General features: G+C 42.5%; 1 protein-coding gene across 2 annotated transcripts in view; it reads left to right on the forward strand.

Moving 5' to 3' along the window:
• The window catches only part of LOC139552783 (globoside alpha-1,3-N-acetylgalactosaminyltransferase 1-like), a 45946-nt gene extending 22313 nt beyond the window's left edge, over positions 1 to 23633 (forward strand). Inside the window, exons 6-13 of one of the 2 annotated variants that reach the window (XR_011670528.1) lie at positions 799 to 933; positions 2758 to 2809; positions 3074 to 3229; positions 3856 to 3980; positions 7979 to 8141; positions 9001 to 9264; positions 19469 to 19555; positions 22119 to 23633. Coding sequence is in view for 1 of the 2 variants with exons in the window: in XM_071364824.1 (XP_071220925.1) it covers positions 799 to 933; positions 2758 to 2809; positions 3074 to 3229; positions 3856 to 3980; positions 7979 to 8141; positions 9001 to 9213 (844 nt within the window). In the remaining variant the exon portion in view is untranslated. Of the gene's footprint in view, positions 1 to 798; positions 934 to 2757; positions 2810 to 3073; positions 3230 to 3855; positions 3981 to 7978; positions 8142 to 9000; positions 9944 to 19468; positions 19556 to 22118 lie in introns of those variants that run through there. The other variant, XM_071364824.1, reaches the window with a different exon arrangement.
• The last annotated feature ends 3411 nt before the right edge of the window (positions 23634 to 27044 follow it).

Below are 27044 nucleotides of genomic sequence, written 5' to 3' on the forward strand. Positions count from 1 at the left end.
ACGTGTTTAATACGTTTCATGTACACACTTGATACTATCAAGAGCAGTGTGCGAGTTCCTTATTTTTCCTCAGTTCATTCAACTGTTACCATGGACCTGCAAAAAAGATAGCTCAGATGTGCAAGAGCCCTTTGAATTTAACTTCTGCATAAATTAACATAGGTTTGAATAACAACCATGTGAATACAGTGGTAGCTATTCAAAATGGTCCTGCTCCTTGGCCATTTAAGCTACAAGACCAACTTCAAGAATGTTATATAAATAAGTAATAAGAGCTAAGACACTTCAAAAACATCCAGGCTTATCCTAAAGTCAAATTCGTTAAAACCTTTTTATAAACTTTAAACAATGTTAATTTGCATAAATTATCATAACATTTCATGGATTCAATGCCAAACATAAGAACACAGTGGTAGACACTTTAAATGCTACTTCTACCATTCCAGCTACATAACAACGTTATAAATGTGCATAAATGAACATGTAATAACCACCGTCAATAATTGTACCTCTTGAACTGTGACGCTAGACACCAAAACAACATTTACATGTTCAGGCTATCCTATCAACCAACTAATGTTTTAATTTACCTACTCTTTCTACTATAACCAGTCACTACCATTTCTACTGCAGTCACTACCATTTCTACTGCAGTCACTACCACTACTATAACTTACTGCAAAACCATAAATACTTTAAAACAAGCTAGTAAACACACACATTTTCTTCAGGAAATGTAATTTTCTAAATATTATTATTATTACTGTTGTTATTATTATTATTATTACTACTATTCAGGAGGACTGACGTGCTGACTGTAACCCCATGGCTGGCTCCTATAGTCTGGGAGGGGACCTTCGACCCCCTGGTCATAGACGAGGCCTTCAGGTCCCACAACCTCACCATCGCTACCACTGTGTTTGCTGTAGGGAAGTAAGTCACAGATTCCATGTGTAGAAACCTGTTGCCAAGGCAATGTTTACATCACTTCCTATGTGTCTATGTATCACCTACAAGAAATGTCAAGACTGCTGCCACTAGCACAAGCATGTACCTCTCCACATGTATTCACCATGCACCTATCCACAAGTATTCACCATGCACCTATCCACATGCATTCACCATGCACCTATCCACAAGTATTCACCATGCACCTATCCACATGCATTCACCATGCACCTATCCACAAGTATTCACCATGTACCTCTCCACATGTATTCACCATGTACCTCTCCACAAGTATTCACCATGCACCTATCCACAAGTATTCACCATGCACCTATCCACAAGTATTCAGCATGTACCTCTCCACATGTATTCACCATGCACCTATCCACAAGTATTCACCATGTACCTCTCCACATGTATTCACCATGTACCTCTCCACAAGTATTCACCATGCACCTATCCACAAGTATTCACCATGCACCTATCCACAAGTATTCACCATGCACCTATCCACAAGTATTCACCATGCACCTATCCACAAGTATTCACCATGCACCTATCCACATGCATTCACCATGCACCTATCCACATGCATTCAGGTTAGGAAAATGCCAAGAGTGTGCAAAGCTGTCATTTTTCTGTTAGAATTTTTTTAATTGAACCTTTATTTAACGAGGCAAGTCAGTTAACCTCTCTGTGCTACGAATTCCATTAGCGGGATCACTTTCCTAAACAACCGCTAGAATTGCAGGGCGCCAAATGCAAAAATATTACAAAAAATATTTGTAATCATGCAATCACAAGTGAAATATACCAAAACACAGCTTAGCTTGTTGTTAATCCACCTATCGTGTCAGATTTTGAAAATATACTTTACAGCGAAAGAAATCCAAGCTTTTGTGAGTGTAGCAATCAATGCTACAACAGCTAGCCCCAAATTAGCATGGTCATGAAAGTCAGAAAAGCAATGAAATTAATCGCTCCTCTCGCGCACGCAGGAACTATTCGGAGGACACCTGACTACTTTTGAAAAATCACGCTCATTCAAAATAAAAGCCTGAAACTATGTCTAAAGCCTGGTCACAGCCTGAGGAAGCCATTGGAAAAGGAATCTGGTTGATACCCCTTTAAATGGAAGAAAGACGGTCCAGGAAACACAGATATTTTAAAAACAAATATCACTTCCAGGTTAGATTTTCTCAGGTTTTCGTCTGCAGAATACGTTTTGTTATACTCACAGACAATATTTTGACAGTTTTGGAAACTTTGGAGTGTTTTCTATCCTAATCTTTAAATTATATGCATATTCTACGATCTGGGCCAGAGAAAATGTCCATTTACCTTGGGAACGTTATTTTAAGAAAAAAAAGAATTCTGACCCCTAGCGCTAAGAGGTTTTAAGAACAAATTCTTATTTACAATGATGGCCTACCCCGGCCAAACCCTAACCCGGACGACGCTGGGCCAATTGTGCGCCGCCCTATGGGACTCCAAATCACGGCCAGTTGTGATACAGCCTGGAATTGAACCAGGGTCTGTAATGACGCCTCTAGCACTGAGATGCAGTGCCTTAGACCGATGCGCCACTCGGGAGTCATCAAGGCAAAGGGTGGCTACTTTGAAGAATCTCAAATATAAAATATGTTTAACTCTTTTTTTGGTTACTACATGATTCCATATGTGTTATTTTATAGTTTTGATGTCTTCACTGTTATTCTACAATGTAGAAAATCGTAAAGATAAAGAGTAGGTGTGTCCAAACCGTTGACTGGTTCTGTACATGTTTTTCATCTCTATTCATCCTTACAGATACATTCGTTTTCTCCGTGACTTCTTAGAGTCAGCTGAGAAGCACTTCATGGTGAGAATCCAGAACTATCTATCAAATGGATTGACTGTTCTTGTATAAAGAAGGTTCTAGGATGATGAGGGAATAATAATAATAATTCAAATAAATGCCGTTTAGCATTCTGGACCCATATTTATAAAGAGTACTGTAGGAGTGATTATTTAGGATTAAATGAAATGTAATTATATTTAAAATGAATTAAATGTAACTCAATTTGTTACAAATTACATCAAATTCAAATAGTTTAGAATGAAATTGAATTCTATGTGATTCCAGGTGGGGCTGGATGTGCACTACTACGTGTTCACCGACCTGCCCGGCGATGTGCCTAGCAACATGACTCTTGGTGTCGGCAGGATGCTCAGCATCGTGAGGGTGCCGAAGTTCGACCGCTGGCAGGAGATATCCCTCCGCCGCATGGAGCTCATCCAGGTCACACTTTATTCATATTATTACTACATTATGAGTTATTTCGTTTATTATTAATAATAACTATTAATATTATTATTATTAGATGATTATTATTATTATTATTAGTAGTAGTAGGGCGGTAGGTAGCCTAGCGTTTAAGAGCGTTGGGCCAGTAACTGAAAGGTCACTGGTTTGAATCCCCAAGCCGACTACATGAAACATCTGTCTGTGCCTTTGAGAAAGGCACATAACCCTAATTGCTCCTGTAAGTCGGTCTGGATAAGAGCGTCTGCTAAATGTTATTTGAATAAAAATTGGAACCTTTATTTAACTAGGCATTTAAATGACTAAATGTGAAAATTTAGTAGTAGTAGTAGTAGTAGTAGCTCCCTACAGATGTCCCAGCTATCAACAAAATAGCAACTGTTGATAATAGGCAACATATTTCTAGGGTTACAGTTAAGAGGTTATGCCTATAGGGTTAGTGCATACCAGTTAGTTTAAATGTTGTTGACAGTAGATTGTATGGACTGTATTTTTATCAAGTTACCCCTGCCTGCAAACCAAATTTACATCTGAGGACAATACATTTTGATTGATTGATTGAAGTTCTACTGAACATCCACCAACCATCTATTTGTGAGCAGACTGCCATTGAGGATCGCATCCACCGGGAGGCGCACTACATCTTCTGCCTGGATGTAGACATGAGGTTCCATGGCCGTGTGGGGTCCGAGGCGTTGGGGAGACTGGTGGCCGCCATCCACCCCTGGTAATACTTACTTACTTATTTACTTAAAGGGCCAGCATCCACCCCTGGTAATGCTTACTTACTTATTGACTTATTTACTTAAAGGGCCAGCATCCACCCCTGGTAATGCTTACTTACTTATTGACTTATTTACTTAAAGGGCCAGCATCCACCCCTGGTAATGCTTACTTACTTATTGACTTATTTACTTAAAGGGCCAGCATCCACCCCTGGTAATGCTTACTTACTTATTGACTTACTTACTTAAAGGGCCAGCATCCACCCCTGGTAATGCTTACTTACTTATTTACTCACTTACTTAAAGGGCCAGCATCCACCCCTGGTAATGCTTACTTACTTATTTACTCACTTACTTAAAGGGCCAGCATCCACCCCTGGTAAAACGTACTTACCTACTTACTTAAAGTGCCAGCGTCTACACCTGTTAATACTTAAACATTTAATAGTTACTTAAATGGGAAACAAATATTTAATCCATTTTAGAATGAGGCTGTAACGTAACAAAATGTGTGAAAAGGGAAGGGGTCTGAATAATTTCCGAATGCACTGTCTATACAAAAATATGTGGACAACCCTTCAAATCAGTGGATTCGGCTATTTCCGCCACACAACAGGTGTATAAAATAGAGCACATCATGCAATCTCCATAGACAAACATTGGCAGTAGAATGCCTTACTGAAGAGCTCAGTGACTTTCAACGTGGCACCGTCAAAGGATGCCACCTTTCCAACAAGTCAGTTTGTAAAATTTCTGTGCTACTAGAACTGCCCCAGTCAACTGTAAATGCTGTTATTGTGAAGTGGAAATGTCTTGGAGCAACAACGGCTCAGCCGCAAAGTGGTAGGTCACACAAGCTCACAGAACGGGACCACCGAGTGCTGAAGCACGTAGCACGTAAAAATCGTCTGTCCTCGGTTGCAACACTCACTACTGAGTTCCAAACTGCCTCTGGAAGCAACATCGGCACAATAACTGTTTTTCGGGGGAGCTACAGGAAATGGGTTTCCAATGGCCATGCAGCCACACACAAGCCTAAGATCACCATGCGCAATGCCAAGTGTCAGTTCGAGAGGTGTAAAGCTCACCGCCATTGGACTCTGGATCAGTGGAAACGCGTTCTCTGGAGTGATGAATCACACGTCACCATCTGGCAGTCCGACACAAAGCGAGGTCCATAAAGAAATGGTTTGTCGAGATCGGTGTGGAAGAACTTGACTGGCCTGCACAAAGCCCTGACCTCGACCCCATGGAACACTTTTGGGATGAATTGGAACGCCGACTGCGAGCCAGGACTAATCACCCAACATCAGTGCCCGACCTCACTAATGCTCTTGTGGCTGAATGGAAGCAAGTCCTCGCAGCGATGTTCCAACATCTAGTGGAAAGCCTTCCCAGAAGAGTAGAGGTTGTTATAGCAGCAAAGGGGGGACCAACTGCATAATAATGTTTGGGATTTTGAAATGAGATGTTCGATAAAGCAGGTGTCCACGTACGTTTGGTCATGTAGTGTATCTTTTTAATTGGTTGTAAAGAAGAAAACTTGTCCTGTAGAATGGACACCCCCCCCCCCCCCCCAAGTAACTGTTTTTCATAAGAACAATAACTAGTAATGCTACATAGTTCTAGAAAGGTCTGGAACTCACCTTTCTGGTAAACATAATTATACATTGCATAGTACAAATATTATGAAAAATATTAAAATAAAATATATGAACTCAGCAAAAACGAAACGTCCCTTTTTCAGGACCCTGTCTACACAAAGATAATTCGTAAAAATCCAAATAACTTCACAGATCTTTTTTGTAAAGGGTTTATTAAACACGGTTTCCCATGCTTGTTCAATGAACCATAAACAATTAATGAACATGCAACTGTGGAACGGTCGTTAAGACACTAACAGCTTACAGACGGTAGGTAATTAAGGTCACAGTTATGAAAACTTAGGACACTAAAGAGGCCTTTCTACTGACTCTGAAAAACACCAAAAGAAAGATGCCCAGGGTTCCTGTGTATCTGCATGAACGTGCCTTAGGCATGCTGCAAGGAGGCATGAGTACTGCAGATGTGGCCAGGGCAATAAATTGCAATGTCCATACTGTGAGACACCTAAGACAGCGCTACAGGGAGACAGGACGGACAGCTGATCGCCCTCGCAGTGGCAAACCACGTGTAACAACATCTGCACAGGATTGGTACATCCGAACATCACATCTGCGGGACAGGCACAGGATGGCAACAACAACTGCCCGAGTTACACCAGGAACGCACAATCTCTCCATCAGTGCTCAGACTGTCCGCAATAGGTTGAGAGAGGCTGGACTGAGGGCTTGTAGGCCTGTTGTAAGGCAGGTCCTCACCAGACATCACCGGCAATAACGTCGCCTATGGGCACAAACCCACCGTCGCTGGACCAGACAGGACTGGCAAAAAGTGCTCTTCACTGACGAGTCGCGGTTTTGTCTCACCAGGAGTGATGGTCAGATTCGCGTTTATCGTCGAAGGAATGAGCGTTACACCGAGGCCTGTACTCTGGAGTGGGATCATTTTGGAGGTGGAGGGTCTGTCATGGTCTGGGGCGGTGTGTCACAGCATCATCGGACTGAGCTTGTTGTCATTGCAGGCAAGCTCAAAGCTGTGCGTTACAGGGAAGACATCCTCCTCCCTCATGTGGTACCCTTCCTGCAGGCTCATCCTGACATGACCCTCCAGCATGACAATGCCACCAGCCATACAGCTCGTTCTGTGCGTGATTTCCTGCAAGACAGGAATGTCAGTGTTCTGCCATGGCCAGCGAAGAGCCCGGATCTCAATCCCATTGAGCACGTCTGGGACCTGTTGGACCGGAGGGTGAGGGCTAGGGCCATTCCCCCCAGAAATGTCCGGGAACTTGCAGGTGCTTTGGTGGAAGAGTGGGGTTACATCTCACAGCAAGAACTGGCAAATCTGGTGCACTCCATGAGGAGATGCACTGTAGTACCTAATGCAGCTGGTGGCCACACCAGATACTGACTGTTACTTTTGATTTTGACCCCCCCTTTGTTCAGGGACACATTATTACAATTCTGTTAGTCACATGTCTGTGGAACTTGTTCAGTTTATGTCTCAGTTGTTGAATCTTATGTTCATACAAATATTTACACATGTTAAGTTTGCTGAAAATAAACACAGTTGACAGTGAGAGGATGTTTCTTTTTTTGCTGGGTTTATGATTTTCTCTCTATCCAACAAAAGTGGGGAAATGGGGCTTGAAATTACTGAAATGCTTTCTAATTATAGTAACAATCAAACAATAAACGACTTACTAAGGTTTCACTTTTCTTATAACTGTAAAACAAATATGATCATATTTAGTGACAGTACAACTTAGTCCCCATTTCATATAACTGATGACAGAGCATTTCCTACCCAGAGTCCTCTGAGCGACACAGAAACACCATTTGAATGTCTGCAGACTCCTTACCACTTCAGCTTTCGTCCCTCTGTGACCACGAGAATTGTGGTTGTGTTTCAAATCTACTAAATTATTTCAGATTTTTTCATGTTGAGAGCTCTAAATCCGTCTGAGAATTTATTTCACAGCTAGATAGAACCACAATTGCTGAATTCGCTAGACTGTCCCCTTTAATATACAGTCTCCTAGGCTGGGCTCATCGCTCAGAGGCAGTTGAAATCGATTCTTTGTCTAGAAAAGGCCAGAAAATGTGACACGGAGTGGCAACAAGATTTTCCATCTGTTGATACTCTACAGATGGTCATACTATCAAAAAATCTGTTGCTAAGCAAGGGTTGAGGCTAGGGTTAGGGTAAGGGTTATGTTTAGGGTGAGGGTAAGGGCTAAGTTCAGAGTTAGGGCTAGTATATAATTAGTTGAAATGTTACTGATAGTACATTTGTAGGTGTTCTACAGACTATCCAAATAAAGTTTTACCGTAACCTTAGTATGGGTATGTTCCTGGTTAAATAAAGTAACAATACAAAATTGTCTTGTATCTTGCAGGTTCTACATGTACCCCCGGAGCCAGTACCCCTACGAGCGGCGGACCATCTCCACAGCCTCTGTACCCCAGGACCAGGGAGACTTCTACTACCAGGCCAACATATTCGGAGGAGCGCCGGAGGATGTTCATAGGCTGACCAAGACGTGCAGGGAGCACCTGGAGGTAGGCACGCACGCACGCACGCAGGCAGGCAAAACGCACACTCACACATTCATACCTGACAGACAGTCACGCACGCACGCAGGCAAAACGCACACTCACACATTCATACCTGACAGACAGTCACGCACGCACGCAGGCAAAACGCACACTCACACATTCATACCTGACAGACAGTCATGCACTCAGGCAGGCAAAACGCACACTCACACATTCATACCTGACAGACAGTCATGCACGCAGGCAGGCAAAACGCACACTCACACATTCATACCTGACAGACAGTCATGCACTCAGGCAAGCAAAACGCACACTCACACATTCATACCTGACAGACAGTCATGCACTCAGGCAGGCAAAACGCACACTCACACATTCATACCTGACAGACAGTCACGCACGCAGGCAGGCAAAACGCACACTCACACATTCATACCTGACAGACAGTCACGCACGCACGCAGGCAAAACGCACACTCACACATTCATACCTGACAGACAGTCATGCACTCAGGCAGGCAAAACGCACACTCACACATTCATACCTGACAGACAGTCATGCACTCAGGCAGGCAAAACGCACACTCACACATTCATACCTGACAGACAGTCATGCACGCAGGCAGGCAAAACGCACACTCACACATTCATACCTGACAGACAGTCATGCAGACAGAAAGGCATGCATTCCGACACGTACGCACAGACAGATGCAGGCATGCAGGCAGGCATGCAGTCACTCACTCTCTCCCCCTATATCCACCCCTCTGTCCCCACCCCCTCCCTCCCTCTTCCTCCTCCTCTCCATTCCCCCTTCTCCCCCCCAACCCCCACCCCCTCTCTTCCCCACCCCCTCCCTCTAGGTGGATAAGTCTGTGGGTGTTGAGGCTCTGTGGCAGGAGGAGAGTCACCTGAATTGGTACCTGGTGAAGAATAAGCCCACCAAGCTGCTGTCACCTGAATATGTGTGGGACGACGCTAGAGGAGGGAACGCCAAGGAGATTTTACATTTACATTTAAGTCATTTAGCAGACGCTCTTATCCAGAGCGACTTACAAATTGGTGCATTCACCTAATGACAGATTCAACTGGTCCGCTTCTCCTCTGTCATCAAGAACAAGGCAGAGGTCAGGGAGAACCCATGAGAGGAGAAGAGAATGTTGCTGGAATGGATAGCAGAAATGTTTTACGAGCTCCTAATCAATTCTGCTGTTTTGTGTTTTTTTTAACACTGATCTTAACTTTTTGTTTTATATAATGTTTCCGCTATCGTTTCCTATAACCGAAAAGATGTCTGGATGTAATTTGGGTTGTGGACCATTCTTGATACACACAGGAAACAGTTGAGCGTGAAAAACCCAACAGAGGTGCAGTTGTTCACACACTCAAACCGCTGCGTCTGGAACCTTCTACCGTACCTCGTTCAAAGACATAATCCATGTTTCAATTGTCTCAAGGCTTGAAAATCCTTCCTTAACCTGTCTCCTCTCCTTCATCTACACTGCTTGTCGTGGGTTTAACAAGTGACATCAATAAGGGATCCTAGCTTTCACCTAGTCAGGCTGTCATGAAAAGAGCAGGTGTTCCTAATGTTTTGTTTACTCGGTGTATAGCTGGTTCTTCTTTGCATCGGCAGGACAGAAATGTTGCGTCGGGGAAGCTCAGGGGAAGGGTTGTGTGTGTGTTTGTTAACAACAGCTGGTCTGCCATCTCTAATATGAAGGAAGTCTCAAGGTTCTGCTCGCCTGAGTTAGAATACCTCATGATAAGCTGTAGACCGTACTATTAAACTCTCTTTCATCCATATTTTTCGTAGCTGTCTTATTTACCACCACAAACTGATGCTGGCACTAAGGCCTGTGGTGGTTTATTTCTGTATTATCAAATGAGGAGAGACAAACTTATCACACAAGTCAGAGTTGTACTTAAACTACATCTTTAATAATAAGAGCTTTGCAATAGCAATGACTTGTCAACGATTCAATATTTTCTAATGATCCGTTGAGAGGGATAAAACAAAAGTACAAAGATCTTTTATAGCCAAGATACACTCCTTTCAACCTACATGACGAACAACAGATATATAGAATGGGTCACAAGGTTAAGATCTGTATGAAATATATCTATAATACATAGCAGACAGCATCTACTGTGTCAACAGTTTTCATTGTATAGACCAGTGTCTGGCCCTCCTAATCCAACCTGGAACCATCTCTCCTTAGTACGTTATAGAACATAAACATTAACTCATGTTCACTGGAATGCTCTGTAGGTTTTATCACCCAAAGACATCGTAAATCTCCTCTGTCAGTATTCTCATAGAGGCCCATCCTCAGTAGAACACACACACACAATAGTTAACAGAATATTTTATTCTGTCGAATAAAACAAGCATTATAATACAATACAAGCATTATAACATAATCTTGCAATTTCCCTGACAGGCCGCACTCAACGAGCTGTAAAGCGCCGTAAGCAAACAAGAAAATTCTCATCCAGAACGGCTCTTTTAGTTACCGGTGATTTTAATGCAGGGAAACTGAAATCAGTTTGACCTTATTTCTACCAGCATGTGAAGGAAATTGTGTTTGTGGCGTCAATATGCGTCTGTGTGTGTGTTGGATTGTCATTGAGTATGTGTCAGTGTCTGGTTAGAGTCCAGTTAGTGTACATCGAGCCTGTGCAAAAAATAATAACAAGAATAAGGGGGTCGATGCAAATAGTCCATTTGGCTGTAGTGGAGCGGGTGTCCACATCACTAAGGATCTATCATGGTCCACACACACCAACACAGTTGTGAAGAAAGGACCACAATGCCTCTTCCCACTCAGGAGGCTGAAAAGCTCAGATCCTCAAAAACGTCTACAGCTACACCATTGAGAGAATCTTGACTGGCTGCATCACTGCTTGGTATGACAACTGCTTGACATCTGACCGCAAGGAGCTACAGAGGGTAGTCCATACGACCCAGTATATCACTGGGGCCGAGCTCTCTGCCAACCAGGACCTCTATACCAGGCGATGTCAGAGGAAGGCCCTAAAAATTGTCAAAGACTCCAGCCACCCAAGTCATAGACTGTTCTCTCTGCTACCGCATGGCAAGCGGTACCGATGCACCAACTCTGGAACCAACAGGACCCTGAACAGCTTCTACCCCAAGCAATAAGACTGCTAAATAATTAGTCTGGGTGTCACGCCCTGACCATAGTTTGCTTTGTATGTTTCTATGTTTTGTTTGGTCAGGGTGTGATCTGAGTGGGCATTCTATGTTGTGTGTCTAGTTTGTCTGTTTCTGTGTTTGGCCTGATATGGTTCTCAATCAGAGGCAGGTGTTAGTCGTTGTCTCTGATTGGGAACCATATTTAGGTAGCCTGTTTTGTCATTGTGGGTTGTGGGTGATTGTCTATGTTATGTTGCATGTTAGCACAGTGTTTATATAGCGGTCACCTTCGTCTTATTAGTTTTGTTGTTTTTTGTTTAAGTGTTCTTCATTATATAGCTGCCCGTCTGTCCAGCGCCGCCTGAGCTGCCCGTCTGTCCAGCGCCGCCTGAGCTGCTTGTCTGTCCAGCGCCGCCCGTCTTTCCTGAGCCGCCAGAGCCGTCCGTCAGTCAGGAGCCGCCAGAGCCGTCCGTCAGTCAGGAGCCGCCAGAGCCAACGCCGCCTGAGCTGCCCGTCTGTCCAGCGCCGCCTGAGCTGCCCGTCTGTCCAGCGCCGCCTGAGCTGCCCGTCTGTCCAGCGCCGCCTGAGCTGCCCGTCTGTCCAGCGGCGCCTGAGCTGCCCGTCTGTCCAGCGCCGCCTGAGCTGCCCGTCTGTCCAGCGCCGCCCGTCAGGAAGAATGTATTCAAACCACGCTGCGCTTTGGTCCGCTTCTTACGACGGTCGTGACACTGGGTAGCTATTTGGTTTTAAGTATTTAACTATCTGCATTGACCCTTTTCCACAAACTTTTTTTGCTCATTACATACGCTGCTGCTACTGTTTATCTGTCCTTGTTATGTATAGTACCAGTCAAAAGTTGTATCTCCCGGGTGGCGCAGTGGTCTAGGGCACTGCATCGCAGTGCTAGCTGCGCCACCAGAGTCTCTGGGTTCACGCCCAGGCTGGGCTGGGTTCGCGCCCAGGCTCTGTCGCAGCCGGCCGCAACCGGGAGATCCGTGGGGCGACGCACAATTGGCATAGCGTCGTCCGGGTTAGGGAGGGTTTGGCCGGTAGGGATATCCTTGTCTCAGTATGTAAAAAACAAAACAAAAAAAATGTAATAAAATGTATGCACTCTACTGTAAGTCGCTCTGGATAAGAGCGTCTGCTAAATGACAAAAAAAAAAGAAAAAAAGTTGACACTCATTGAAGGGTTTTTCTTTATTTGTACTATTTTCTATATTGTAGAAGACATCAACACTATGAAATAAAACATATGGAATCATGTAGTAACCAAAAAAGTGTTAAACAAATCAAAATATATATATATAAATCACAGACATTGTCACCAGCAAAGCACCATCACACCTCCTCCTCCATGCTTCACAGTGGGAACCACACATGCGGACATCATCCGTTCACATACTCTGCGTCTCACAAAGACACAGAGGTTGCAAGCAATAATCTCAAATGTGGACAAAAGGACCGATTTCCACTGGTTTAATGTCCACTTCTCATGTTTTTTGGCCCAAGCAAGTCTCTTCTTCTTATTGGTGTCCTTTGGTAGTGGTTTCTTTGCAGCAATTTGACCATGAAGGCCTGATTCACTCAGTCTCCTCTGAACAGTTGATGTTGAGATAATTCTGTTACTTGAACTCTGTGAAGCATTTATTTGGGCTGCAATTTCTGAGGCTGTTAACTCTAATGAACTTATCCTCTGAAGCAGAGGTAACACTGGGTCTTCCTTCTCTGTGGTGGTCCTCATGAGAGCCAGTTTCATTATAGTGCTTGATGGATTTTGAGACTGCACTTAAAGAAACTTTCAGTTCGTAAAATTTTCTGGATTGACTGACCTTCATGTCTTAAAGTAATGATGGACTGTTGTTTCTCTTTGCTTATTTGAGCTGTTCTTGCCATAATATGGACTTGGTATTTTACTAAATAGGGCTATCTTCTGTATACCACCCCTACCTTGTCACAACTTCAACTGATTGGCTCAAACGCATTAATAAGAAAATAAATTCCACCAATTCACTTTTAAGGCACACCTGTTGATTGAAATGCATTCCAGGTGACAACCTCATGAAGCTGGTTGAGAGAATGCCAAGCGTGTGCAAAGCTGTCAAAAGCAAAGGGTGGCTACTTTGAAGAATCTCAAATATAAAATATATTTTGATTTGTTTAACACTTTTTTGGTTACTACATGATTCCATGTTTTATTTCATAGTGTTGATGTCTTCACTATTATTCTACAATGTAGAAAATAGTACAAATAAAGAAAAACCCTTGAACGAGTAGGTGTCCAAACTTTTAACTGGTACTGTACATATCTATCTCAATTACTTGGTACCCCTGCACATCGACTCTGTACTTGTACCCCGTTCATATAGCCAAGTTATTGGTACTCATTGTGTATTTATTATTACTTTTATTATTAGCTTGGAACCCTGTATTATCGCCATATTCAACAGCGTTATCATGCCATAAAAGTTTGGTGATTATTAGTGTCGTAAAAATGTTCGCTAACGCGTCAACAATTAGCATGTTTGACATTTCAGGGTTAATACTACTACTGTCAGCTTTTTGATAAACGGCTTAGCAAATAAATTACGTCCTGTATTATCGGCACCTTACTATTTTGTTCAATTACAAGATATCAGTTTAATTTTGTTCAAAAATGAGAAATCAACCTCGTATCCGAAGTGTTGACTAGATAGCTGACGAGTTGGCTAACTTTCCCGTAAAAGAAGAAATGACTTGCATGTCAACTTTCCATTGCGTAGCTCGGTGCGCCCTCCTGTGGACTCTTAAAACATGGTTCTTCACCAACATATTCAGTGTTGTAACCAAATAATGTCTCAACATTTGTTTTACAGATTAATCTTTATGTTTTGAGAAAGTAGATACAGTTTAATACTAAAATATACATGAGTTTAAATAGATACAACTTTAATTTCAGTCATGTGCATTCACATAAACAATGCTGTTGGAGTTTGTTTTGCAGAGCTGCACATGGAAAGTAAAGGAAGAAATACACAAGATGGGTTAATAAAATATATATAATATTTTAGACATGTCTTTTTTTAAACAAATAAATAATTTCATATGAAAACAAACAAAACAAACAATTAAATCTCGACCTCCATCCCTAAATTGTCACAGAAATCACAATTAAAATCCAGCTCCACCGTCACTGCACACACCTGCAGTGGAACCAGTACTGGCAGAAGTCACAGCACACAGCTGCACTGGAACCAGTACTGGCAGAAGTCACAGCACACACCTGCACTGGAACCAGTACTGGCAGAAGTCACAGCACACACCTGCACTGGAACCAGTACTGGCAGAAGTCACAGCACACACCTGCAGTGGAACCAGTGCTGGCAGAAGTCACAGCACACACCTGCAGTGGAACCAGTACTGCCAGACGTCACAGCACACACCTGCAGTGGAACCAGTACTGGCAGAAGTCACAGCACACACCTGCGGTGGAACCAGTACTGGCAGACGTCACAGCACACCATGGCACCTCAGACTCACACTCCTGTGGGGAGCTTGCAGGTGGGTCACGCTCCCCGCAGTGAGCACAGCAGGTGGCGTCTTCTTTTATTTGAAAATAAAACAAAAGACACATCAAATTGAATAACATGGTTTTGCAAAATGTAGAAGTACCGCAGCAACAATAGTAATTAATACAACAGAGAGAGAGAAACAACGATGATGAAGTACCTGAGAGAGATGCCATGGGTGGCCTGACAGAGGTGGCAGGTGGAGCGTTTCTCTCCCTTTTCTGTGCTGCAGTTTGAGAAAAGTACTGTTACACAGAGCATGTTTCATGAAAACCCTTTTCAGGTTTTTTACATCAATACCTCCGGAGGAAGCTGCAGGGGTTTTGGAGGAGGTGGACATGCATCGAGGGCTGGTGCTGTGGACTGTATATATGTAAAGAAAGAAAAAAAACTTGAAACATTGCAGTTTTATAAAACACATAAGCCGTCAAGACTCAGGAAAACAGAGTTTTTGAGAAATACGCAGATTTAAAGAGGAGTCCATAATTTGCTTTCTAATGATCATGATCTTTTCATCAAAGACGTTCATGAATTTATCACTGCTGAAGTGAAAGCCATCCTCTCTTGGGGAATGCTGATTTTTAGTTAGCTTTGCGACAGTATCAAAAATACATTTTGGATTGTTCTTACACTCCTCAATTAAGTTGGAAAAATAGGATGATCGAGCAGCCGTGAGGGCTCTTCGATATTGCACGGTACTGTCTTTCCAAGCTAGTCGTAAGACTTCCAGTTTGGTGGAGCGCCATTTCCGTTCTAATTTTCTGGAAGCTTGCTTCAGAGCTCGGGTATTTTTTGTATACCTGGGAGCTAGTTTCTTATGACAAATGTTTTTTGTTTTTAGGGGTGCAACTGCATCTAGGGTATTAAGGTATTAAGCAAGGTTAAATTTAGTTCCTCGGTTAGGTGGTTAACTGATTGTTGTCCTCTGACATCCTTGGGTAGGTGGAGGGAGTCTGGAAGGGCATCTAGGAATCTTTGGGTTGTCCAAGAATTTATAGCACGGCTTTTGATGATCCTTGGTTGGGGTCGAAGCAGATTATTTGTTGCGATTGCAAACGTAATAAAATGGTGGTCCCATAGTCCAGGATTATGAGGAAAAACATTATGAGTCACAATATTTATTCCACGGGACAAAACTAGGTCCAGAGTATGACTGTGGCAGTGAGTAGGTCCGGAGACATGTTGGACAATACCCACTGAGTCGATGATGGCTCCGAAAGCCTTTTGGAGTGACTTTTCCATGTGAATATTAAAGTCACCAAAAATGTGAATATTATATGCCATGACTACAAGTCCGATAGGAATTCAGGGAACTCAGTGAGGAACGCTGTATTTGGCCCAGGAGGCCTGTAAACAGTAGCTATAAAAAGTGAGTAGGTTGTGTAGGTTTCATGACTAAAGACGAAAACGCTGTATTTAAAAAAAGAAAAAGAATTGTGCTATCATAAATGTTAGCAACACCTCTGCCTTTGCGGGATGCCCAGGGGATATGGTCACTAGTGTAACCAGGAGGTGAGGCCTCATTTAACACAGTAAATTCATCAGGCTTAAGCCATGTTTCAGTCAGGCCAATCACATCAAGATTATGATCAGTGATTAGTACATTGACTATAACTATCTTGAGGGATCTAACATTAAGTAGCCCTATTTTGAGATGTGAGATATCTCAATCTCTTTCAATAATGACAGGAATGGAGGAGGTCTTTATTCCAGTGAGATTGCTACGGTGAACACCGCCATGTTTAGATTTGCCTAACCTAGATCGAGGCACAGACACAGTCTCAATGGGGATAGCTGAGCTGACTACACTGACTGTGCTAGTGGCAGACTCCACTAAGCTGGCAGGCTGGCTAACAACTGCCTGGCCTGCACCCTATTATCACAACACATAGGTTGTAATATGGCTTTTTTTTCTGGATTGGCTTCCCCAGTTATTTTACCCACGCACCACTACTGCTGCTCACCCAGGACCAGGCCCTAATCCCAGAGACTCGTAAAATAAAAAGGCGGCATAAGAGAGGCCGACGTGCGGGCACCCTGACCAAACTACTTCAGCAAGTGCATAAACTGCCTCTACCCTCCTTTTTTATTGGCAAACGTACAATCACTGGAAAACGAATTGGACGAGCTCCGTTTAAGACTATCCTATCAACCGGACCTGAAGAATTGTATGTTTCTCCTCTGAGTCGTGGCTGAACAGGGACATGGATAATACACACTGAGTGTAAAAAACATTAGAAGCACCTTCCTAATGTTGCACCCCCTTTTGCCCTCAGAACAGTCTCAATTCGTCAGGAGATGGACTCTACAAGGTGGCGAATGCATTCCACAGGGATGCTGACTCCAATGCTTCCTACAGTTGTTTTAAGTTGGCTGGATGTCCTTTGGGTGGTGGACCATTCTTGATACACACGGGAAACTGTTGAGCGTGAAAATCCTAGTAGCGTTACAGTTTTTGACACACTCCAACCGGTGTGCCTGGCACTTACTACCATACCCCGTTCTGCCCTAATTATTAATTTACAAAGTATACAGGACAGGACTCTTATTCTGAAGGATTCCAAAAATATGTGACCCGGAACTACTTAGTTATTTTTGCATGCATCACAGCGATAAGTGACAGATAGAAAGAGCGGTAACATCTCTGTTTGTTTGTGGATGGCGATAATATTATAGAAGAGCCACAATAACAACACAGCCCGCTTGCCTTCACAGCAAAGAAGAAAGTTCACTTCATTATGTTACTCAATATGTTTCATGTGTTACAAACAATACGTCAACAAACAATAACTAAACAGCAAGCCAGTCCTTTTTGAATTAGCAGCGAAACTCACCTGAAAGTTTGCCTGTAGGGTAGTAGGGGGTAACTAGCCCCCTGTGGTAACTGGCCTCCACCCTGTAGTTCACATTAAGACCACAAGACGTCACCAAATTATTTCCCCAACACTTTTTCCTTGGCTGCCACTGCTCTTGCTCTACAAAAATTTCCTCTGTTTCATCACAACTTTGAGACATTTCAACAAAACGATTTTGTGGTAAGTTGATGAAATTGTTGTAGATATATTCCAATAAAGTTAGATCTATAATTGTTTTTTAAATATACAAGTAGGAAAGCCTTAAGATAAATAATCCATTTGTTTAGAGAGAAAAATGTAGATTCATTTTGAGTAAAGTAGTAATATGTTGCATGAGTGTGTTGGGGGCAACTCGCCCCCCCCCCCCCCTTTTACTAGGGGGTTACTGGCCCCTGGGCCTAGTTACCCCTTTATGGTTATGCATGTTTTTCTATCTGTCATTTAAACAATGACTAGCCAAGTTAGTGCTAGTTTATGCTAACTTGCTAGCTAGCAACTTCACTAGCAGTAAATGCTAGCCAGCTAGCTAGTTATAATAAGCTGTTAGGAGTGCTAGCTAGCAACCTTACTACCAGATCGTCTGAGGTAAAATACATTAAAAAGATAACGTAACTTAATTGCAGTGATAAATGTTTCCACTAGTGACTGAGCTTTACAGCTAATGTTACTTTATAGCCTTTTAGCTATTTTACACAGCATTTTATGTCATATAGCTAGATATCTCGATACGTTTTGAAGAGAGAGCTTTTCAATTGGCATCTCTCCCCCTGTTTTCAGTCACAGCTGGGGACTGGATTAGGTGTGAGCAGTGTAGGACGTGGGCTCATGAGTGGTGCTCCAATTTTACTGGGGACAGCTTTATTTGTGACTTATGTACAAATTAGAATCGTGCAATAGCAGAGCATAAGATAGTTGCCACATAAATGTCACACTGAAGTAATTAGTTAAGTTATTGTTATTAAATGTTATTAGTTATATTCCATTCCAATTTTGTATTCCAATTAATATTACTCTTTTTATGAATTAAAAATAACTATTGAAAACCTTTTGGCTCCTGAATATCATTTTAAGACTGCTGGGATTTAAAGACTGCAGTTACCCCGGTACTTAAAAAAAAGCCCCTTTTCTAAAAACAACATTTCATGAAATAACAAAAAAAATTGTAAACTTTAGCCATTTATTTCCCTTTATAGTTTATTCGCCTAAAGCATGACCTTCATCCATGACCTTCACACTTTTTTGTGTCAGCAATTAGATATTGTTCTTAGGGGGGGGGGGGGGGCTAGCTACCCCCTAGTACCCTACTTTTTGAGGGGGAAAATGGCCACCACATCTTCTCTTCCAGAGGAGGACCTCACCTGTCCCGTATGCCGAGACATCTTCAGAGACCCAGTCATCCTGTTGTGTAGCCACAGATTCTGTATGGACTGTATACATGGCTACTGGAGGGAGAAAGAAGTGAAGGAATGTCCAGTCTGTAGGAAAAGATCAAAACTCAGTGATGCACCCCTCAACCGGGCTTTGAAGAACCTCTGTGAGGCCTACTCGAAGGAGAAAGCATCAGCAGGTGTCCTCTGCAGTCTGCATGGGGAGAAATGAACTTTTCTGTCGAAACATTTATGTCCCAATAGAATAAATGACCATGACATTTAGTTTTTTCCTAAAAAAGTAACAATTATTACACACCACTGCTTAGTGCTGCTGCCCTTTAGAGAAAATGTATTCTCAGTAAACTGATATATTTTAGCATTTTCCTGTTTCATTCCAGGAGTCTGTGCTGAAGGTTCTACAGAACAAACTGGAGGTCCTTGAGGCAGACAGTCGAACTTGTGACGAAACGGCAGATACTATCAAGGTAAGAAAGCTGAGTGACTTTTGGCTTTTATGTTTCTGTAGTAGAGTTTCCCTCAACCAGCAGATTTGACCCTACTTGCTTACTGCTGCACTAGGGTCGGACAGGCTTCCTGTGTAGATTAAGACACTGCAGAGCTGGCGCAAGATATGGCTCCCAAAATGTACTTCAGTCTAGAGATTATAAATGCGTTCTACTTCGAATTGTCCTATTATCCCAACTGTTACACTGAGTAGATGGTACGACTGATGGTTTTTAAGTAAACTGCTGTTTTTGTCCTGATCCTAACTAGCATTAGCCCCAGAAGCCTTCGTGGCATGGCACGTTGTGTTCCTTAATCTTCTTTGAGCTTTTATGGCAGACTAAAACCTACTGGTGTTTTGCCGCCACCTACTGTAAGGGTTACTGATACGGGAAAGGGGAGGGGCAAGAAACCCATACATCATACAAAAAATGTATTAAAAAAACATCCCACTCCATCAGTCACCATTCAAATCATATCCCTCTCGCTGGGGCCTGAGAGGAGAAAGCATTCATCGACGGGATTCCTTGTAATGCCACTGCTGTAAAATCCCAGAGCCCTCAAACACACCACATTCACAACGATGCCTGTTTTCTCAGATTTCCTGTTTGTGCTGTGCAGTTGATAACCAATGAAAATAAACGCTAGGGTCATTGGGTGTGCACAAACCAGTTGATCCAATTCGTCACGTATATCCTTCGCATTCGCTTCTAGCATCACCCCAGAGATGACACCCTTGATAGGTTCCCTGCATTGAAGATCCTCACACAACACATTTCCAACCTATATCTTCTAGAAACCAAAATAAGCCAATTTCTTGTTACTCTCACCGAACGCCACCTTATCCAACGCATCCACGATTTTTATAGACTTCAAACTGATCTCCCAGGTAACATCAAATCCAACATCCAAAGTCCTGACCAAAAACGAATCAGAACTATGGTTGGATTTACTAGATTCCACCACCACTTTACTTCTCTTTTTTCCTTTTGTGTTCACCACTGTAATCCAATTATTCTTACTCATCTCCACTCGACACGCCATCTGATTCAAACAGAACATTCACTTGCGCCAACTCCGGCCCATTGCTTTGAACAGGTCCTAGTTTTGTCGCACCTAGACTTACTGTTCAGTAGTGTGGTCAGGTGCCACAAAGAGGGACTTGGGAAAATTGCAGTTGGCTCAGAACAGGGCAGCACGGCTGGCCCTTATAAGTAAACGGACAGCTAATATTAATGACATGCATGTCAATCTCTCCTGGCTCAAAGTGGAAGAGAAATTGACTTCATCACTACTTGTTTTTGTAAGAGGAGTTGACAAGCTGCATGTACCGAGCTGTCTGTTTAAAATACTAGCACACAGCTCAGACACCCATGCATACCCCACAAGACATGCCACCAAAGGTCTCTTCACAGTCACCAAGTCCAGAACAGACTATGGGAGGCGCACAGTACTACATAGAGCCATGACTACATGGAACTCTATTCCACATCAGGTAACTGATGCAAGAAGTGGAATCAGATAAAAAAAATTGTAAAAATACACCTTACGGAACAACGGGGACTGTGAAGAGACACACACAAAGTACAGACTCATGCATACGCACACAGTGTGATATTGTTATATGGTGGTATTAAACATTTTGTATTGTAGATATGTAGTGGTTTAATAATGTTATATGATGTACTGTTTTATCTTTTGTTTTATATGTGATGTAAGTGCTTTAATATGTTTAGACCCCAGGAAGAGTAGCTGCTGCCTTGGCAGATCTAATATGGATCCATAATAAATACAAATACAAAACAACAAAGTAGCTGATAGGCTGACACTGACATTCCAAAATGGCATAAGGACAAAAAAAATGGGCAGTTTTCCGGAAAACTAGAAGTCGTTCAATCTTCTCGGTGTAACCGATGGTATATTTCGGAGTACAAGGCATTTTTTCATCCTTGGGTTGAGGTATGTTTTCTGAGCCATATCTCCCATCGACTCTGCGGTGTCTTGATCTAACCAGGAAGCCTGTCGCACCATAGTGCAGCTGTAAGCAAGCGGCCATATCTGCTGGCTAAGTTTCCCTTAGTTCCCTGGATTTGTGGATGAACCGTATGACCTTAAAGAATAACAATAGTAGGGTTACAAAATTCCCTGGTTTGAGGATTACCAGATGTCCACCTTATTCCCTCTCAATTCCAGGTATCTTCCAACCAGGATTTCTGGTAAACTGGGGAATTTTGTTAAAGTTACCCAAATGTTCCAAATGGCATACTATATTCCCTATATAGTGCACTAATGTTGACCAGGACCATACTACATCTACTACCTGTCTGTAACAGATATCCCACTCACTCTCAAGCAAAGAACTGCTTTGATTCTGACTTCCATATCTGATCTTTCAAATGTTTATTTCCATTGATCGTTTCATTATTCATTTGCTTTTTCACAGAGGTGTGTATTCATAGATGCCAAGGGAAGGCATGCTTCCCCCAAAAATGTACCAATATTTTTTTTTTGTCTCTGTTTCATAATTTTCCTTCAATTCGCAAGAGGCTGAAGGTATCTCACAGGAGAAAGTGTCCGAGTGAGCAAAACAGAGCCCCTCTGTCTCTCTACATGTACGCCATCTGTCTGATGCTGTCTGGTCCAAACGAGTATGACATTGGAGCCGCCCTTAGCATTGAAGGCAAGGGAAGTCAACGGACATTCTGCCACTGTGTCTTCTTATTGTCTCGGCTTTTAGGCCTATATATCACGGCCACAAGGCATATGAAGTAACAGGTTAAAGAACAAACAACACAGGCTGTAAAATGGCTTTTATTTTGGGCTTGGCTTCCCCAGTGATTTTATCCACACCCCGCTAGTGATTTTAAGAGATTCCTTGCCCGTCATTTAACAGTCTGTCCGTCAGTCCGTGAAGTGTGCTATGGCATTCTACTGTAATTCTATGATATTGCTACATTGTTTAAAATCTTGGTAATGTTTTATGGCCTTTGTCATGTTTTAAACCGATGCCTGTGCACGTGACTATCCACACAGTTCAGTTAAGTTGATTTCTCCCCTGTCTTTTATCATAGCCTTCTGGTTTTCACCAATCAGCGTGCGCGAATGGACATTTGGACTCTGACCCTCCCACCCCAGGTCAGAGTGTCCTATTCGTCAGAAGAAGAAGGCGCGAGTTTTGGCTGGTGACCAAATTGATTGTGTTTACTAGGAAGATTGTGCATGGATCTAAGAAAGTGTGAGTTGTGGGGTCTACAGTTGGGGTGTTAGTGCTGCTAAACGATGCTTAGTTACTAATAGTACTTGTTGCTACTTTCCTACAAGTGTAACTGTATTGTAATAGTACTGTTATTTTGCAGGTTTGTGTATATTTTAGATAGACAACATAAACAACATGCACAAAGTGCCAGCATTGCCTTAATTAATTGCATGAGTATTTATTTGTACAGTAGCTGTTATTTGGAGATGGTTATTTGTATAGCCTCTACTGTTCTGACATGGTGCGTTCTAGAACCTGCTAGAAGTCTTGGAGATGGTCCTCTGAGCTCTAGCATGCACAGTAAGATGTACAACTGGGTGGCACCAGACACAGATAAGATCCCCACCAGGCTGGAGAGAGGACCATACAGCTAGCCTGTCAAAGTAATTAGTCAGTCTGTCTCTCTCTCCATCAGTGGAGGCTGCTGAGGGGAGGACGGCTCATAACAATGTCTGGAACGGAGCTAATGGAATAGCATCAAACCATGTGTTTGAGGTATTTGATACCATTCCACTGATTCCGCTCCAATCATTACCACCAGGCCGTTCTCCCCAATTAAGGTGCCACCAACCTCCTGTGATATACATATGCTGATGTGTATATGCTGCTATGTGAATCTCCTTTTCATTCCTGTTATATATTTCTATTGCATGTACTGTCATGTGTCTATATTAATACTGTCATGCGTATGTGTTTAATACCTTTAGAACCTCAAGTCCATCCTAGGTATCACAAAGATCACTTCTTCTATGTGTGTGGTAATGTGTGAATTAAACCCGAGGACAAAACTCTGGATGTGAACACATCTGCCTGGTTCTTGCCGGACCGCCTGTAGTGGCTCAGACCAAAGTAGGGTCGGTATAAGTCCGTAGCGGGTGAGGACTCAGAAGCCAACCGCTCAGACGGTTACTGTATCTGTCTGTGAAGTGGGGCATTATAGTGTAATTCGGTGTTGCTGTATCTGTCTGTGAAGTGGGGCATTCTAGTGTAATTCAGTGTTGCTGTATCTGTCTGTGAAGTGGGGCATTCTAGTGTAATTCAGTGTTGCTGTATCTGTCTGTGAAGTGGGGCATTCTAGTGTAATTCAGTGTTGCTGTATCTGTCTGTGAAGTGGGGCATTCTAGTGTAATTCAGTGTTGCTGTATCTGTCTGTGAAGTGGGGCATTCTAGTGTAATTCAGTGTTGCTGTATCTGTCTGTGAAGTGGGGCATTCTAGTGTAATTCAGTGTTGCTGTATCTGTCTGTGAAGTGGGGCATTCTAGTGTAATTCAGTGTTGCTGTATCTGTCTGTGAAGTGGGGCATTCTAGTGTAATTCAGTGTTGCTGTATCTGTCTGTGAAGTGGGGCATTCTAGTGTAATTCAGTGTTGCTGTATCTGTCTGTGAAGTGGGGCATTCTAGTGTAATTCAGTGTTGCTGTATCTGTCTGTGAAGTGGGGCATTCTAGTGTAATTCAGTGTTGCTGTATCTGTCTGTGAAGTGGGGCATTCTAGTGTAATTCAGTGTTGCTGTATCTGTCTGTGAAGTGGGGCATTCTAGTGTAATTCGGTGTTGCTGTATCTGTCTGTGAAGTGGGGCATTCTAGTGTAATTCAGTGTTGTTGTTTAAAACAGTGAAGGGCAACTTTGATGGGGGTGGGGGACACAAAACATTTACTCATCATGCAGACCCCCAAGCAAGCAACTGCTGCCCCACATAACTAATTTCCTGCATTTCTACACATTTTAGAGAAAAATGTTTGCAGTTTTTAATATTATATCAGAGTGATTGACTAACAAAAATCACTGGGGACCCCAGGGCCGGTAATTTGACCATGTTAACTAGTTTAGATAGTTTAGGGTCCAGCTAAGATAGCCATCTAAAAAATAAAATTTGCTGACATGGGCTAATTGACTGACTATCAGTGATTGACATAAGAGAGAAACTGATGCACAACCACATTTTGAAATTGCACTTTGTGTGTTCTACTATTCTAACTCACAACAGCAATTTGAGACCCCTACTGACTTCCTAAAAATAAAAAAACATTTTGTTGAAATTGATCCGAAGGCCTTCAAAAGGAAACCGCGGTCCACCAGTTGCCCCGGTTGTAAACCTTGGTCATGTTTTACATCAGTTTACATTTTATACATTAAAATGATTATACTTCTTTGACATCTGTGGTCGTGGTGTCTGACATTTAAATGTATCAGGGTTTTATTCTCAATGGGTCGGTTTCCCAGACACAGAATAAGCCTAGTCCTGGACTAAATAGCTCTTTCAATACAGAATCTCCATGGAGAATGCTTTTTTGACCTGGACTAGGTTTAACCTGTGACTGTATCTGGGAAACTGGCCCTAGCCCTAGAGTGGTATAACGATAACAGTGGTTGAGGACAGTCCAGGAGAGCAAGCAGTTCACACAGACCTACAGTAGGGGGAGAGATTGTCCTGCTATACTCGGACTGAACCCCACAAACCTTTAAAGGAAACTAGGTCCAAACTCTATATTTGGGTCATATTACAGCAGGGGTGTATTCATTAGTGCACACTGTAGTAAAATATTTTGGAACGAAAACAAGTGTTTCTTATTGGACAAGTTTAGATGAATCCCTCCTTGTTTTGGCTGTTTGCTTCCGAGTGAATACACCGCAGTCTTATGAATGAACGCAGAACATGTTGATTGTTGACTAAATTCATTCAGTGTAGAGGAAGTAACACAGATCAACAATAGTGTATTTATACAGCAGTAGCCTGTAGCACAGTGAAATATGACATAGTTGGTGTTAGTTTCCTTGTTCCTTGTCAATCATTGGCTCATTTGGTGAAATTGGCATCATGACAATATCTTTAATTAAATCCTTCAAAAACCTTTATTAATGCAATTGCAGACAGAAGTTGACAACAGGAACATAACGCAGGTTTCCGAGTAAGTTCTGCATCAAAGAAAAGGTCCCAAGTTGTTTTATTAAACCCGAATTCCAGCCCTAGTGATGTCACTGCCTCCTCCATTGTCTTTTACTCATGAGACCAAAACCATGCCTACAAAGCTATATAAACAAGGCTTCTAGTGTGTCATTTGAAAGCTTATCAGTAAATGTCCAAGTTGATTTATAGTGGAATGTCTAACTTATCTCTTACACTCCCCTGCAGAGTTCTGTCTCAGTCACACGTTTCTCAGAGGGGTCTCTTTATAAGAGGCAGAGAGACCAGAAAACAACTGTGGAGCAATACTAAACCTCTATAATGAATATATATTGTTAATCTGTAGTCTAGGACCCTATAAATGTAAGGAGGGAGGGGTCTTATAACCCCTCCCCTTCTATTAATACAACATAATTAATGTTATTAATACAACACACGGGACCACAGTCCCGTGTGGCTCAGTTGGTAGAGCATGGCGCTTGCAACGCCAGGGTTGTGGGTTCATTCCCCACGGGGGGACCAGGATGAATATGTATGAACTTTCCAATTTGTAAGTCGCTCTGGATAAGAGCGTCTGCTAAATGACTTAAATGTAAATGTAAATGATAAGCATAATCAATTATTATAATACATCAAACATTTGGTACAGTCCCTATCATGACCCCTAGGTGAACCCCTGTCAAGGGCTATGCAGATTCACAGCATGCAGAACACCATCATAGAGGAATAATCATGGGAGCAGTTTTAAGAAGAAAACATTTACAGAACCAAAAGATAGAGGATGAGAAGATGAGACTGGTAAACAGACGCCCTGCCTGCAGAGTTTCCATGGGGAGGCAGTAGTCGCGCACTCCCAACGTCTGCAAGATTTGGTTCTGGGTTTTGAGATCAGGGAGGCAGGTGTTGTTATTGTGTTGGTCGGATATGTGGTTGGTTGATAGGGGAGGAATTGCATCTTGTGGATGTTCATGCAGGGACTGGGAGTAGTTGGTTGGGAACACAGTGGATGTAATATTTCCATACAGACAAAGCAGCAGCAGGAGAAGGAGAGGCAGACAGGTGTTACTACTGTGCTGTTATTCCAGTGGTTTTGCATGCAGAGAGATGTTGGAGCTAAATGGAAACATGTTGTAGAAAGTGAGATATAGACAGCTACTTTAGGTGCACATTATACTGTACAGACAGCTGGGACCAGGTGATTCTCAGGAACACAGTCAAAATGCTACACAATGGTTACAAGTCCATTTAAAAAATACTCAATTAATGTCACTACATGTTAATATAAGTGATATGATTTAGTAGATAAGTAAG

Source organism: Salvelinus alpinus, chromosome 24 (genome assembly GCF_045679555.1).
Source record: "Salvelinus alpinus chromosome 24, SLU_Salpinus.1, whole genome shotgun sequence".
Taxonomy (NCBI): domain Eukaryota; kingdom Metazoa; phylum Chordata; class Actinopteri; order Salmoniformes; family Salmonidae; genus Salvelinus; species Salvelinus alpinus.